Raw genomic sequence first — 15301 nt, forward strand, 5'->3', positions numbered from 1 at the left:
TTCTTTCCGAATTCACTTCGGCATAACAGGGCCGCAACTAGAGGGGAGCATCGGCGGAGATACGGGGAGGGCGGCATTGCCCCCCAGGGTCAAAGGTAGAGTCGGCGGATCGAATGTATATATGAATTGACATCATCATCCCCCCAGGAATAATGACCGTGCGCCCCCAGACGTCCAAGTTTATTTCCGCCTATGGGGGGGGGGAGCAGGTGGGTCTTGTGCCCCGGGCGTCGGACCAGAGGGGGCGAAAACTTCATCCTTTTATCTCTCCGACAACATCACAAGGGGGCGCCAAAATGCGTGCTTGCCGTAGCTGACCAAGCATCTAGCATAGGCGAAGATAGACTTGGAAGTCTGGGGGAGCACAGTCATTATTGCTGGGGGGAGCAAGATGATGATGATGTCGATTCATCTATACATATATGCATTAGATCTGTCGACTTCACCTTTGATGCTGGTATCTCCACACATGCCATCTAGTAGCGACACTGCGGCATAATATCCAAAAGATATGTTTCCTTGATATCTTGGGCTCAGACAAAAAAGCCACCTGTCTCTCTCAGTAGTTCGTGTGTTGTTTCCCAGATGACAGCACAAATTCAGGCTAGTTTTTAGGACGATTTTAGCAGAAAATGTTTTAGGGATCTGGCAACTATGCCATCCGTTCCCAATCGTGTTGTATGGTCGTAGGGTGCGGGTGGAGGATTGTTTGTTTTTGTTTGAAGAGCATCTCTTCCCTTGATAGATAGGACAAAAAAAAAAAACTCGTAATAATTATAAATTCCGATGTCGGATCCGAAGTACTCTGACTTGATACTAGACGCCATCGATCAACTCCGCAAGCGTAAAGCTCGTCCGGACTCCGAGAGGATATGCCACATCTTGCAACGGCGACATGGTCTGAAACAGTCTCTTGTGAACGAGCACCTCGCCAAGTTGGTTAGCGAAGGCGTCGTCGTCAAAGTCGAGTACAAGGGCAGCACCAGCTACAGGAACGCCGCCAAGTGGGTCCGGGCCCGTAACAACTACTACAGCCCGTTCAACGATCCGGCCGAACTGAACCCAGTGTCCATCGAGGCCGTGGACGCGTTGACCGCGCCCGTCACCGACGAGCGACCCTACAGAAGCGTGTCACTGCAGGACATCGAACAGTACCTCTTGAAGAGGGACCTCAAAATCGAGACGCTGAAAGCCAAGTTGGGCAAAGATCTGAACCGGGGCGAGATGACCAACGGCGAGCATGAGAGTCCGGGCAATTCCCCCGACACCAAGAAACGAGCCAAACCCGCCAACAACAACAACGTCGGCGGCCCCGAAAACGCCGAGGACAGCTGCTGTGACTACTGCCTCCTAGGCGTGTCATCCAACATGAAAGGCGTCCCCGAGAAATTGTTGGTGTGTAGGGATTGCGGAGCCAAAGCCCATCCGAGTTGCTTGGATTATTCTGATCACTTGGCGATGATATTCGATTCAATATCTTGGGTGTGTGCCGATTGCAAGACCTGCGCTGTGTGTCTAGACCCTCCCGATGACTCAGAGTTCATTACCTGCGATACTTGTGACAGGGCCTATCACAAAGTATGCCACACACCTATCATTGAATCTAAACCCAAGGGAAAGTGGTCATGTTCTCGATGTGTGAAACTCGATAACAAAAACTGCATAGTGACCAACGAGTGCATCAATATAGACTCGTGTGATTCGTTTACTTCAGACATTGAGACCGCGATCGACAGCGAATTCATCTCGAAAAGGTGCCTAGATGATTATCCTACTGTGGTGCCGCTCGCTGATGATTGGACAACCAAGGAAGTGGAGATGTTTTTCCGTTTCATTGGCTACCATTCCGAAGCGCCAGCATTTCGAGAACAGGATATTGATGGGCAGTCATTGCTGTTGATGAAGCGCAATGACGTTCTAACTGGTCTTTCTATCAAACTTGGACCAGCTTTAAAGATTTATGATCACATTAGACGCTTGCAAGCGGTGCAACCTGTTGTCAAGAAAGAGGAAGATGAAATAGAGTAATTTGTGCCAAAAACGTTAGTCGAGGAAAAACTTTTGAATGCATTGGTTATTGGACAAGTTGGGAGGAACTCATTTTGTAATGGCCGTGATTCATTTTGCAATATCAATATGAATATCTTTATGTAGTTGACTGAGTATTGTATTTACCTCATTGTCAGATGATATGTTCTGTGTTAGTGAAAATGTGGAGCATGTGGCAGGCATTGGAATATAGGTTTTTTCCCCCCTGTGCAAAATGACCTCTCTGCCCACCAATTTCGGAGACGAAAATTTTCTGGAAAAATGTCTTATCTTATAGTTTGGTCAATATAATAACTTTTTTTTTAAAGAAACGGATGATACATCATTAAATTAACATTTAATTAACATTTGTGCCTGCATGTAAGACCTGTTTTTTTCCCCTCAAACCCCCCCCCCCCCAAAAAAAAAAATGTTGAGTAACAAAAGTATAATCCCTTTTTGGCAATGAGTTCGAGATTTCTTTTCTTTGGCCAGAAAAATGTCTGAAAGCATGGCAAGAGGTTGCCAAGAGTGAAACCAAATTATGCTTTCATATTTATCGAAGAAAAAATTGCAGAAAAAGAACAACACTATGGGCGCTAAAAAAAATAAAATGACAATAACCGAATGGCAGAAAAAAAATTTCTCAGACTTAATAGGGGAACGAAAGAGAGATTAAAAACATAACATCCTAGACTACGTACAAGATAGAAAATAATAGAAGCTAGGACTTTTAAATAATACAAGTCAGGGCAAAAAAACCTCGCTGGGTTTGGTAAAAAAAAATCTCTTGGTTCGATGGAAACACGACTGTGGGCATAGGTGCTGGAACCTAGGGGCTGAGGTCATTTGAGCCCCCCACCAATAATTTAAGAAAATAAACAATGCAATGTACACTTCTCCCTCCTGTGTATACGCTCAAGTCCTGTATATATGGACGACTAGCAACTTTCAACCCTCCCAATGTTTTCTTTATGTCTACCGCTGGCTGCAGGATTAAAAGTATAACAGCTAGTATGCAAAAAATTAATTAAAATGTGAAATTTTATAGCTTTAAATTTATAAATCTGAAGTTACATGGAATTCCTGACATATTCCAACAGGAGAAACAATACAGCATGCTGTGAAAAATTATGTATCTCTTTCCGGCGCGGTGTCCTCATAGTGAAACTAACTTTTCGAAATTCCATCAAAAAATTTATTTTCGCACAGGAATAATTTAAATCCTATTAACTAGCTTAAGATTTAGATTTTCTGTCAGAGATGGCAGCATCATGCTGGTTTTGTTTTGCAAGTGATAAAAAAATCTCCCATTTTCCCTATTTTTATGTTAATTGTTTTAAAATTTATTTCCTAATAATTTTTTTTTTTAATTGCAGGTGGTTTTTATAGATTTTACCCTATTGGTTAAAATCAAGCCATTTAATTAACCTAAGAATAGTTTAAAATCAAATTATGGAAGTTTTAAAAAAGGTGGTTCCATACTCAGGACACCGCATACCTAGAGCAATGCAATACCCCAAGTGTCGTTCGTATAAAACCACTCTGAGACGAAGTGACCTTGTTTTTTTCCATTTTCTCCCCTCTTTCTTGTTCGCTAGAAAATGGGTGACAGCAGCAATGGTGTTGAAATATCTCAGATGTGTATTTGTGGAGGAGTTTCGGGAGTTGGAATGGCACAACATGTATGTTATATTTTGCCGCACACATAATCATTCTTTCATTCTAGTGGTTTTAGAGTGGCTTGCTTACGACTAGCCAAGCAGCCAGCAGTGATTCAGCCTCTTGACAGCCAAATCAGTGAGATGACTTATACTTCGAGTATGTAAGTCTATGTCCTGTTTTTATGCTCCAATGGGGGTTTTTTGTGGGGGTGGGGGGGGGAAGGTTTGGTTTGAGTGTGCAATGATATGCAATTTAACCCACTGTTTGGTAATGGCTAGGCCAATGTCACGTTTTTCAAAAAGGAGAAATCCCTAGAATTTCATTTTTATCCATGAAAAAAATCCCTCTTATATTTGTTTTCATGAGGAATTAGGATCTGTGTGTAAATGCATCTTTCTAATTATCTTTCTCCAAAGTTGGCAGCTATGATATAATGGACGTTGTTGGGCATTGCATTGTTTTATTCATGGATTATTGGGAAGGGAAGCTGAAGATATCCCATTCTAGCAATCACGATGCTGAGAGTATTAAAAAAACGCAACTGAAGAAGGGTTTTAGTAATCACGGTATTGAAGCAGCCATAATGGCTTTGACAAAAGTTAACAATAAGTACCAAACCACCACAAAAAATCACAGATGGAATTCCTCTATCTTCAAGATATTGATAGAACATCGTTGTCTTCCACAGCTGCAACTAGGGGGGATTGCAAATAGGTCTGGTGCTGGACCAGAAGGGGTGCAAATTTGATCCTTTAACCTCTCCTTCAACATAAAGGGGTTGCCAAAATATGCTCTTGCCCTGGCTGTAAACATAGTTTTTTCTACAACGTGCGAACACCATTATTAATCAAGAACATATTTTTTCATGACTATATTTTACCAAAATCGGCAAATAAATTAATTACCAGTACAGTGGGATATATACCCGATAATGGACACGCCACACCCCTGTTACTAAAAATCTTGTCTTCTACTAATGGGGAGTGTTCTTAACTTCAGGGCTTGACAAATCAAAAGCATTTTAGGTGCCAGTCAAATTTTTTAAGAGCTAGGCATATTTTTTTTTTCCTTTCAAAAAATTTTTTTCCTGCTATTTCAGGACTTATTGGAACCCTTTTTTATGTTGGTGGACATGTTGACATAAGTCAAATTTTTTGTTATCCTCAGACTCTAATACAGGACTTGACAAATCCCATGTCGATATGGCAACTAAAGAAATGGGGTTGGCTCCTTAAATATTTTATGTGTGCAATTAAATTGAAGCTTAAGGGTAACACAAAACTCTCTGAATTAATGTTAGTGTGTCCACTAATGGGGGGGGGGAATGTCATTAAAACCTTGGAAAGTCGGAGGGGAGAAACTAATTTTGGACTTTTTTTAGGGTTTTCTCCCCTAAAAAAAGTTCTTGTAAAAAAAACAATCTGCTGCCTAATTTTTTTCTTGATTATATATACACACACATCAGTCGTGGCTCGTCTCTGCCTTGTGTCAGTTCGAAAAAATATGTTCTTCCCTCTACTACACTTATTAGCAGTAGAAGGAAGAATATTTTTCAAATTTTTTCAAGACAAGGCATGGTGAATGTGTGTGATTAGACCTTTAATAGATAGTAAAGTACATTGAAGCCCATTGACATAACTTAAAAAAGTGTCCACTAATAGGGAGTTGTCCATCATAGTTGGAGGTTCCATTGTAGGTGTTAAATCACCTGAGGTCATTTCAATATAAGTCAAATTCTGCTATTCCACTGCAATGTTTATGTTGGTACCTCTACCAGTTTCATTGTCTTCACTCCAATCTCTCAATCGCACTAAACAAAAGATATAAAACACTATATCAAGACAATATAATATTCATCATATGATACAGTCAGACCTGAATATAACGTCTATCACTGTAATGTCATTCCATTTATAACAATTAGTTTTTAATGACCCTAAAAGTAATTAGTGGATTAGGTTTATTCACTATTAAGACACACACCCAGTTACAAAGTAATTTTTATTTTGTCTCTTGTGGTAACCTTTTACAGAAGTCTGCCTGTTCAATCTATTTTCAACCAAGAGATGGTAATTATGAGCAAAAATTAATGTTTCTGATCACAGCTGTTGGTAGCATATATATATATCAATATATTTCCAAACTAATCCAAAATCAAATGGTACTATCTTTCTGTGAATGTTCCAGAGTTTTAATAGCCCAGTTTTCCTTGTGTGTTTGTGCACATGCATGCATCTAACAAAAACATCTAATACACTGTATGAACGCTGGTGAACTGTTTATGGCTAGTATTTGTGATTTTATGGTACAATATCATTGTAAAACCCCATTTACATGGGAAATAAAAAAGTGGGTTCTTTACTAACAATAGAAGGAATTTCTTGAATTTGTCAAGCCCACACTAGGGCTTGACAAATCCCAGACACCAGGTCGCTATGGCAACTAAAAAATAAGTGCCTAACTTTTTTTATGTATGATAAATAAATTGAAGTCTGAAGGCAAGCCAAAATTATCGGAAATTATGTCAGCATGTGTGCTAACATGGAAAGAGGTTCTTAACCCTTTCACTCCCGTTGGGATCCCATACAGATTCTAAATTAGTAACAAAATTGTTAAGTCCAGCACAAGTCAAAGAATACTGGGGGGGGGGGGGCTATTTTCGGCAAATTTTTTCAGGGGGGAAGTTTAGCAGGTTTGACCAGCTCGATTAACACTATTTTTTCTCCATTCGCCATGCAAAGAATCATGGGAAAAGAAATATTAACCCTATTAAGATCCAAAAATGAGGATATAATTTTCATTCCCTCTTTTTTCACCTACTTCAAGGCCGGAATCAGATGGGGGGGGGGGGAAACTGCCTTGGGTGGCAGTTTTAGGTGGGAACAAAGAACACTTACAATATTATTAAATTTTATAGTTGTGGACAGCAAAAATCCTAGTTATGGCCCTGCCTATTGGGTAAAAAAAGTAGCCAATCAGGTTCATATTCATTATACAAAGCTCCCATTTCACCCCTAAACTTTCTCATGTAAATAAGGGGTCGTTGAAGTATTATGTAAGCAAATTTTTAGCCATTTTTGACCCCCCCCCCCTCCCGTTGTCAGAAAATTTTGTCATCAGCCCTGCCCCTCTGAATCCAACTCATATTTTCATAAAAGGTGGTTGATGACCTAAGCATTATCCAAATCCCCCCCCCCCTTGTCATCAAAAGTCAGCAAATCGGAAACCCCCTATCCCATCGATGATAACGTAATACTTGAACGGCCCCTAAGTGCTGTGTAAATAGGGTTACCAAATTTCTAACCCACTAAGTGTGCACTTCCAAAACTGACCATATTCAACATGAAAGTGGGACATTGAGCCAATCGCAGTATATTTGCACCAACAATGTCAAATTGCTTTAATCAAAACAAAATGATGCCAAGTATAAAAGGTCACTAATTTAAATTCAAAAACGGCATATATGGTCAACCTAGAGACAGTCTCAATGCTTGATTTTATTGAACTGACACATTTCTATGAACTATTCCACTGCTTACAAACAATGTGCCATTTCTTTAAATGTCTCTTTCTCAACTTTTGGTTTTACAAATTCTATTTATTCAAGTCTATGTAAGTTCAAAAGAACAAGTGTAAACTAATATCATGTTGTTTTTTTTTTGCCGTACAATATGATAATTTGATTTACAATGAAAATTATTAGATTTATAGTGAAGCCTCACTATAATGATAAATCCTTCTACAATGATATTTTGGTATATAAGTCTTTGGAAATGGCTATATGCCAGAGATTGATAAATCGGAAAAATAAATTGCTATCAGCCAAGCTCTCTTTTTTTCTTTACTTTTCCAGGACTTAGTGCCTCCTTTTTTATGATGGTATTCACGCAGACAAAAATTTTGGACTTCAATTTAATAATCACACCGAAAATATTAGGTGCCAATGTGTCAATTTTTGAGTCGCCATGGTGCATGGGATTTGTCAAGCCCTGCTATACCCCCTAATGTTAAACTACTGCCTCTCGATATAACGATAATCCCTCTACAATGATATTTTTTCTTGGTCCACAAAGCATTGTTATGCAGAGGTCTCACTGTAATATATACAGATGTTTTGAACTTTGTCCGATAACTCTATGGAAAAAAGTGGCCATTTTTAAAAGGTGTTAGAAAAATACAAAAAATAATGAACGGTGCTTCGATATGGCCTTATTATCCATGCCCATTTTCTGTGAAATTTATGTAGTATTTAGCATAACATTTTCTATTCCTGTGTTCTCAATATTAGATCATAAGAGGAAATAATCATCAGTATCCTTTATCTGTGTTTCTCTTTTGCTGGTCTAATCCAGGACTATCTTAATGCATGAACTCACCCAGGCATGGCTCCATATGCAGCGGGACTTTAAGAAAAATTGTATACAGGGTGGTCATAAAACTTTGCCAAGCCCTTAGCGGTCACATATCACCAAAATTATTTTATGATATTCCTATACATTTTAATATAGTGGAACCTGTCTTGACAGTCACCCGCAGATGTGGTCATTTCTTTTTTATGGCTAAATAATAATTTTATTGCAAATGCTTACTGTCATTCCCTCTTTTATGACAATTTTTTTTTTTTATCCGCTGGGGTCTGCGAAAGCGAGGTTTTACTGTAATACCACATACAAGAATCTATTTTGGGTAGCTTGTATTTTGGGATGCTAGAAGCAGAAAAAAAAGCATACAAGTGAGAAATGGAGATATATATAATCATAAATGAGTGAAAGAGGGGCTTTAAAAAAAAACAAGGACTGGAGACATTTTAAAAAGGGTGTGTAAAGGGGCAAAACGGAAGAATACATTCACAAAAAGTATCAGGAAATTGTAGAGGGACAAGCTTCAAAAATGGGCAGGAGAAGCAGAAACTCTCTAAGATTTTTGACCCTTTTCCTTTTTTTGAAAGCAGCAAAAATGAACAGCAGAGCAGAAATTCTGCATATATTAGAATTACAAGCGCATCTGCATCAAAATCGGGGGTATTCTGGGGCTCTCAGCACCTAGGGTAATTTTTGACAAAGGTCTGAGCACCCCCAGAATTGATTCAGAAATCAATTTCCTACACAAGCTCAAGACAAACACCAAAATGTGTGACACACTTCTGATGCCCCTGCTTCAAGGTATTTGCTAATAGGCTTATTGAGTAGGGGCTATATAATAACAGATGAAGGAGCTCTTTCTGACAAGTTATCAGTTCCCCTTTCCCCAGTGGCGTAACTAACTATTCCTGTGCCCTGTGTAAGAATTTGCATTTAGGCCCCCTTCCAAGTGGACCCTGTGATGGTGCACCTGCCTAGTTATGGCACTGCCCCCCCCATGGCTTAGTGTCTCCCTTCCCCATGGCCCCCACATAGGGGGGGCTGACAGGGCTTTAGCCCTGGGACCCGGGACGATTATCTTTTTTTTGCTTTTGCACGCTTTAATTAACTACAGAAGGGGCCCGCAAAAGATCCCAGCCTAGGGGCCCCGCTACAGGATGTGGGGGCCATGCCCTTCCCCCAATGACTTGAGCATCCCCTGATTGTACTTTGGGTCTGGGTAAAATATCTCAGAGCATATTTTGACCTGGAATTCAATGATAGCTCTGGTATTATTTATTCATGTAATAACAATAGCTCTGGTATTATTCATTCCTAGGGTGATTATACTTCCTCTATTTTTTGGAACAGAACTATTCCCCCCCCCCCCCATTATCAGCTTTTTAAATTTCTCATAATAGATCTTCCATGCATTTTACTACCTTTTCACTAGCAAACAAAATTTTCTGTCCTATGCATGTCTATTATCGTGAGTCTCCGATGTATTTAGCTGCTTCAGCGTTTACATAAAAAATTCCCATTTTGTCAAGTTTTTTAAAGAGGAAAAACCACTTACATCCCCTGAAATAGTTATTATAGTGCAAATCTCACAAACTCTCTTCAAGAAATATGGTGACGTTGGCATAAACTGGCCATGACAAGTTTCCTTAAAATGTATTTGATGATTTATTTTCATGAATCATTTTTCATGAATATTGTATTTGTCTTATATAGTGTTGTTCTTGGGTTTATTCCACATTTTCAAGTGGTAGCTTGTGCATGTTGTTACCATCATAGCTCTAATTCAAGATCAATTTCTTCAAAGTTGTGAACATTTATTTTACTCCTGTCTCTCTGTCTAAAACGAACTTTTTGTCCAGTCATCTGAAGACTTAAATTGCAACCTATGGTCAGGGCCACAACTAAAGAAACAAAAATTTACTCTGTAACCCCTGGCAGGTACCTACTTTGGTCCCTCCCGCTCTCCATAATTTTTAATGGAAAAAAGAGTAAGCTCAACACTCTTCCTGGTCCAGTGACCGTGAGCACCCATCCTTCCTGCCTGTCCTCAGTTGTAGCCCAGCCCATGGTAGTTATTTGAATCGATAAGGGATTATCAGGGGACACATTCTTCAAGTGTGACATATTATTAGGTTGCAACTAGAAATGAAAATTTACTTGGTTGCTCGGGGTTAGCATTCATTTTGGAGCGCCTGTTTGTATAATTTTTGATGAAAGAAAAAGAGGAGTTGAGTAAGATCAAGGCCCTTTGTGGAGTGTGGTGTGCTTACGTCCCACCCAACCGTCTGGCCCTCTCTTAGTTGTGACCCAACAAGTGGTAATTTTCAGGGTTTATCCTGTTGTTGTTTTAAAAATTGAAATTTTTGAAATTGGAAAAGCATTTTTAATCAATACAACGATATTGCATTTTAGTACATCCCACTACTCGGCATTGAACAGTCATTAAAAAATTTACAATTTATTCAAACCTGAGCCCTCCATGAAAGGCAGATGTATTTTGAAGTACCTATAAATAGAATGATGAATGTGTATGAATAGAACTTAATTGATGAAAAAAGTGTGTTTCGACAATTTTTATGCAGTAATAAACATTGATGCAGTGGTTTTTAAAAAGTAGTCTGCAAAAGATTATATAAATAAGGGGTCTGTGGGATATGTTCCAGAATAAAGCATGAATAAAACTTAAGCGAGTGGTTTGATTTGAGTAGGGATGAATGCTGATTGCGTAACACCATATTAATGATAGAAGCAAAAACTTGTTCTTGCACTTTTTCTTCTATGTGCTTCAGTTTCTTATGAGCAATGTTGTCTAGTGGTGCCTTGCAATTTGATGTTCTAATTCCTCGGGACCACGCATATGTGTGTCCTCCAACACATTTTTTGTTATTTATGCAGACCCGTTGTTACTCTGAGTACAAAATTTTCACAACCCCACTGAATGACAAAATAATGTGGTACCATATAGAATTTTGTATGCACTGCGAAAACTTTGTATGTGTTGAAGCGATTCTAGCCTTGAACCCAGCATGTAGAATTACGTGGTAAAATATTGTTGTCCCACAATTAAGGCCATCTTAACAACCTTTGAAGACCTCCTACCCGACTGAAGTACCAGCCTACCAATTTAGGAACTTCCAGAAATCGTAGTACCAGATCTCATGGGTCATGGAGGTCTCATTATGCATCTGAGACCGTGCCCCTGCAGATATTGTGTTAAGATAGTCCTGCACACAATTTGACAACAACATAGTGATGTTTTTTTTATGTATCATACTTATATATAAATATAACGTACATGTTTCATACTCCCGACCAGGACCATGTTATTTGAGTTACATATCACCAACTAATCAGGTTTAAATGCTCAAGCATTTATTGAAGGAATGACATACAGGGCTTACATCCTGGTCATTAAATATCTAAATGAGATATAGCAGTCAAGGGATTAATGCAGCAGATGATTATTTTTAGTAGTGTCAGGCACCACTGTATCCTGGAGAGCAGTTTTGAAATTTGAACAGTGGAAAAATATGCAATGTTATAGTTGTTATATCATTTGATTTGTGTTTTGCTGAGAATCTGTTTATATCATGAACAAATATTTAATCTAGTTATGATTTATGTCTTTTCTCTTTTTTTCTCGCTTATGGTTTGAGATGTTCAGAAAAAAAAGAAAAGAAAAAGTGCAGTGGGATTTTTTTGTTATTGTCAGGATTAGCTCCCGAAATGTGTTGGTTGTATAGATCAGTATATATGTATAAGAACTGTGTATATGCTAGCAATCATAATGTTACAGGCAATGAATGTAATTTTTGTATAGCAGCATATTGTGAATCTTTTCAGTGTAAAAAAAAGTATTTCGAATTGTCATAAAAGGAAGAAAAAATCAAAGCAAGGGTGATGTATATGTCTCAGGTAAATTCATCTTACTTAAATTTGAAACGAATAGTCCAAATTATATCGGAGAACTACATATACATTTTTATATTCCAGTCAAAAGAAAATTTCTAATGTGTGTGTTCGTGATTATATGTGTGAAGACTTTTTTTTAAGAAAACGTGTCATATTTTTATTTGCAAATATATATTAAAATTTTTTTTGTAATATCATATGCTAAAAGAAGTGTTTCGTTACTGAATTCTTGTGCTTGTATAAATAAGCTAGCAAAAATAATTTGAAATTTATCTCAACACAAAATAATGCAGTTTTTGTGCAATCATTTTTTTTATATGAAGATTATACAGCCTGTCTCATATTGTTCGCGCAGCAGATATCTTTGCAACTGTTGACTGTAGAAACATTATGAATAGTTTTCAAATGATTTACAGTTATTTAAAATCTCAACATTTGTGTGAGGGGTCCTATACATAAAAAATAATCAATTTTTTAATAAAATTAAATAAAAAATAATTAATTTTTTATATAATCCCAGTGTGTTTATAATTTCTGTTTATTGAAATGTAGATCCCACTCTGAAAAATCATTTGCAAAAAAAGTTGATGTTTATAAATGGAATATTTACTGAGGTATAAAATGCAGTGAAACCTATGCATAAAACAGAAGGTCGAGAGTCTGAAATTATTTTTCGTTCCAGACAGGTTTTCATTTTATAGAGGTGCACATAAAAACATATGCAGTGATTTATTTATATTTTTTTGTGAAACTTAAATTTTGAGAACATCTCTCCTAACTTCTATAAAGTTACTCTCCTGAAATTATCAAACTTTTTCCAAGAAACAGGAATGTTAACAAAAGCCACTTTTTCCATCATAAATGAAATGCTAAACCACACTTTTTCTAAATTTTGAATGGTAAATATGCTTCCACTCAAGCCCAACCCCCAGAACCAGTTTAAATACTAAGCATTCATCGTTTTTCCAAGAAGGGAAAGAGTTCCCCTAACAAAAAGGTGGGAGGGGATCAGAATGACTTCCTCTCATCCAAAGAGCAAAAACTTCATCTTTCTGGTTTTTAGCAGGTTTTTATTTATCTACAACTAGACTAAATATGCTTTCCGTTTCCACATTAGACAGTTTTCATCTTGAAGAGGTTTCCCATGATTGAAAAACATTAATTATTCACAAGACTATTTTTTTGTTCTGTTTAAAACAAGTTTCCATCTCGTGCAGTGTCTGTCTTAGACAGGTTTCACTGTATACAAAATCGGATGTGTTTTGGAAACTTATCACTGTGTTTGCAAGTTTTCATTGACTGAAAAGTTGCAGTTTTTAAGGACTACACTAATAGAATGAGCTCGACCATTTCATTTTTTCATTCACAATAAATAGCAATGACATTTTACATTTTGACAATCATTTTAACAATTACAAAATCTTTCCAACTTTGAGATTAATTTACGTTTTGAAATTTGTGAACTTCAACCATTGGCAACAAATGCTGAAAACTTCAAAGTCAAATATCTTCAATAATATTGTATTTAAAAATGGTAAATTTTTTTGTGAATGACTTCTCAGAGACATTTATATTTCCCTCATCAGAAGTTTTGGCAAACATGATCTACATAAAAAGTTATTTTTTCTATTTCTTTATGTATATTACTCCTTGGAAAGTTTGAGACAATTTGGATAACTGCACGTCATTCAAAAACTTTTTGTAATTTTGAAAGTATGTTTCTAAAGTCAACAGTTGCAAAGATATCTGCTATACAAGCAATTTGGGACAGCCTGTATAGGTATTTTTACTGCAGAAGTTATGGTCTTGCATCTAATATTTATATATATAAACGGTTTTTTTTTTTAAAAAGTAAAATAAAAGTGCAAATAACGTTCACATAGACATGTGAATTATGTTTTTCCTTGGAATACAAATTATTCTAGAAAAATCTAAAAATCGAATTTTATAAACCTAAATAGTTCTGTATGTGTGTATATGTATATATTTTTTGTTTGTAAGTCACTTGTGCATGTAAAGAATTTTTTTTCCTTGGCAGAATACTATATACGCAATTCGAGAATGGGTTTATTCAATGGTTTGATATATATTTCTTTTCATGCTAAATTGAATAAGCTGCATAATCCGCATTCCATGATAGTTTTAATCAGGATTTTTGTTTCCTTCCAAAAAAAAATGTTTGTGAATGGTGCTATTGCTGTATTTTGCTGGTACGTGTTTGGAATTTGTGTAAAATAAAAACGATAAATGCCAATACAATCTATTTATTGTACATCGTAGCATATTTATTCATACAATATTATTTGGCAAAGGCCGATGCAATATTACACAAATATTATATTGTGATACATAATGTTAATATTGATACAAGAGTTGTTTGTACATGCATTTTTATAGAGGGCGATTCCATAATTCCCCATGTCGCATTTTACTAGCGAATTTAATCGTTGATCCCATAGGTATACTTCCAAATAGAAATAATATCCAAATAATATGTAGAATGCAGATATACGTCATTCATGTTGCAAAGGGTTGTATAGTTATGAAAATACAAACACTAAATTTTTATACGAACCCTCCTGTACTCAAAAACCCAGCCATTTTTGACCCCCTTCTCCCCCTTGTCAGCAAAACACTGCCCCCCACCATCAGCAAAATTTCGTCAGCAGCTTAGAATATTTCATATCTTTAAAAAGGGGTGGTTGATGACATAAGCAACCTTCAAACCCCCGGGTAGAATAGAAGATATGAAATCGGGTTTCCTTGCATAGAAGAGGAAAACGTGTCACTGCACAGAAGTTTATATTATTTTTAAAGGGCTTTTTCAATTTACTTCCAGTAGTCCAGTGATTTCGGTAATCCGGCACACCCCAGCAAGGGTGGGGCTGACAGTGCTGGGACCCGGAATAATTTTAATCATAATTTTGTTTTTTCACACTACAAATTCACTATAAAGGGCCCCATGAAGATCGTGCGGTACAGGATGTGGGGACCATGGGTACACCCCTGGTCCAATATGTGCCGGATTAGCGAGAGTCTACTATATATGTCACGGAAAGGAGCGTACCATATATATTCTATTAGATAGTACTGTATCTAGGAGGCTTAGGATGTACTACACAAGACCTACTTTTGTGGTGGGGTGCATACAGGTTCATTTGAGATTTTAGGGGAGCAAAGAGAATCTCTGCAAGGAAATAAGATCTTAACCTTTTGGAGGTTTAAGCAGCATTTAAAGGATTTTTTTTTAATCTGTAATTTTTGAGCATCTGATATTCCCCTTCTACGTGTCTCTTAAAAAATGGAGTCAGGCATGCCCCCCCCCCCCCCACATT

At 37.3% G+C, this 15301-nt stretch overlaps 1 protein-coding gene across 1 annotated transcript; it reads left to right on the plus strand.

The window, feature by feature from the left end:
- The first annotated feature begins 669 nt into the window (after positions 1 to 669).
- Positions 670 to 6050, plus strand: LOC149083130 (histone acetyltransferase KAT6B-like). The gene has a single exon (XM_089236267.1). It carries the CDS (start codon positions 787 to 789, stop codon positions 2026 to 2028), a length of 1242 nt encoding a protein of 413 aa, XP_089092393.1. The 5' UTR covers positions 670 to 786; the 3' UTR covers positions 2029 to 6050.
- Positions 6051 to 15301: the final 9251 nt, after the last annotated feature.

The sequence above is a fragment of the Pholcus phalangioides genome, unplaced genomic scaffold (assembly GCF_987345545.1).
Source record: "Pholcus phalangioides strain wild (caught in Gottingen) unplaced genomic scaffold, Ppha-v1.0 ptg000009l_1, whole genome shotgun sequence".
In the NCBI taxonomy this organism is placed as follows: Eukaryota; Metazoa; Arthropoda; class Arachnida; order Araneae; family Pholcidae; genus Pholcus; species Pholcus phalangioides.

What these genes read in the sequence shown, in the direction of transcription:
- LOC149083130 (XM_089236267.1), top strand. Translation starts at nt 787, where the DNA reads ATGTCGGATCCGAAGTACTCTGACTTGATACTAGACGCCATCGATCAA.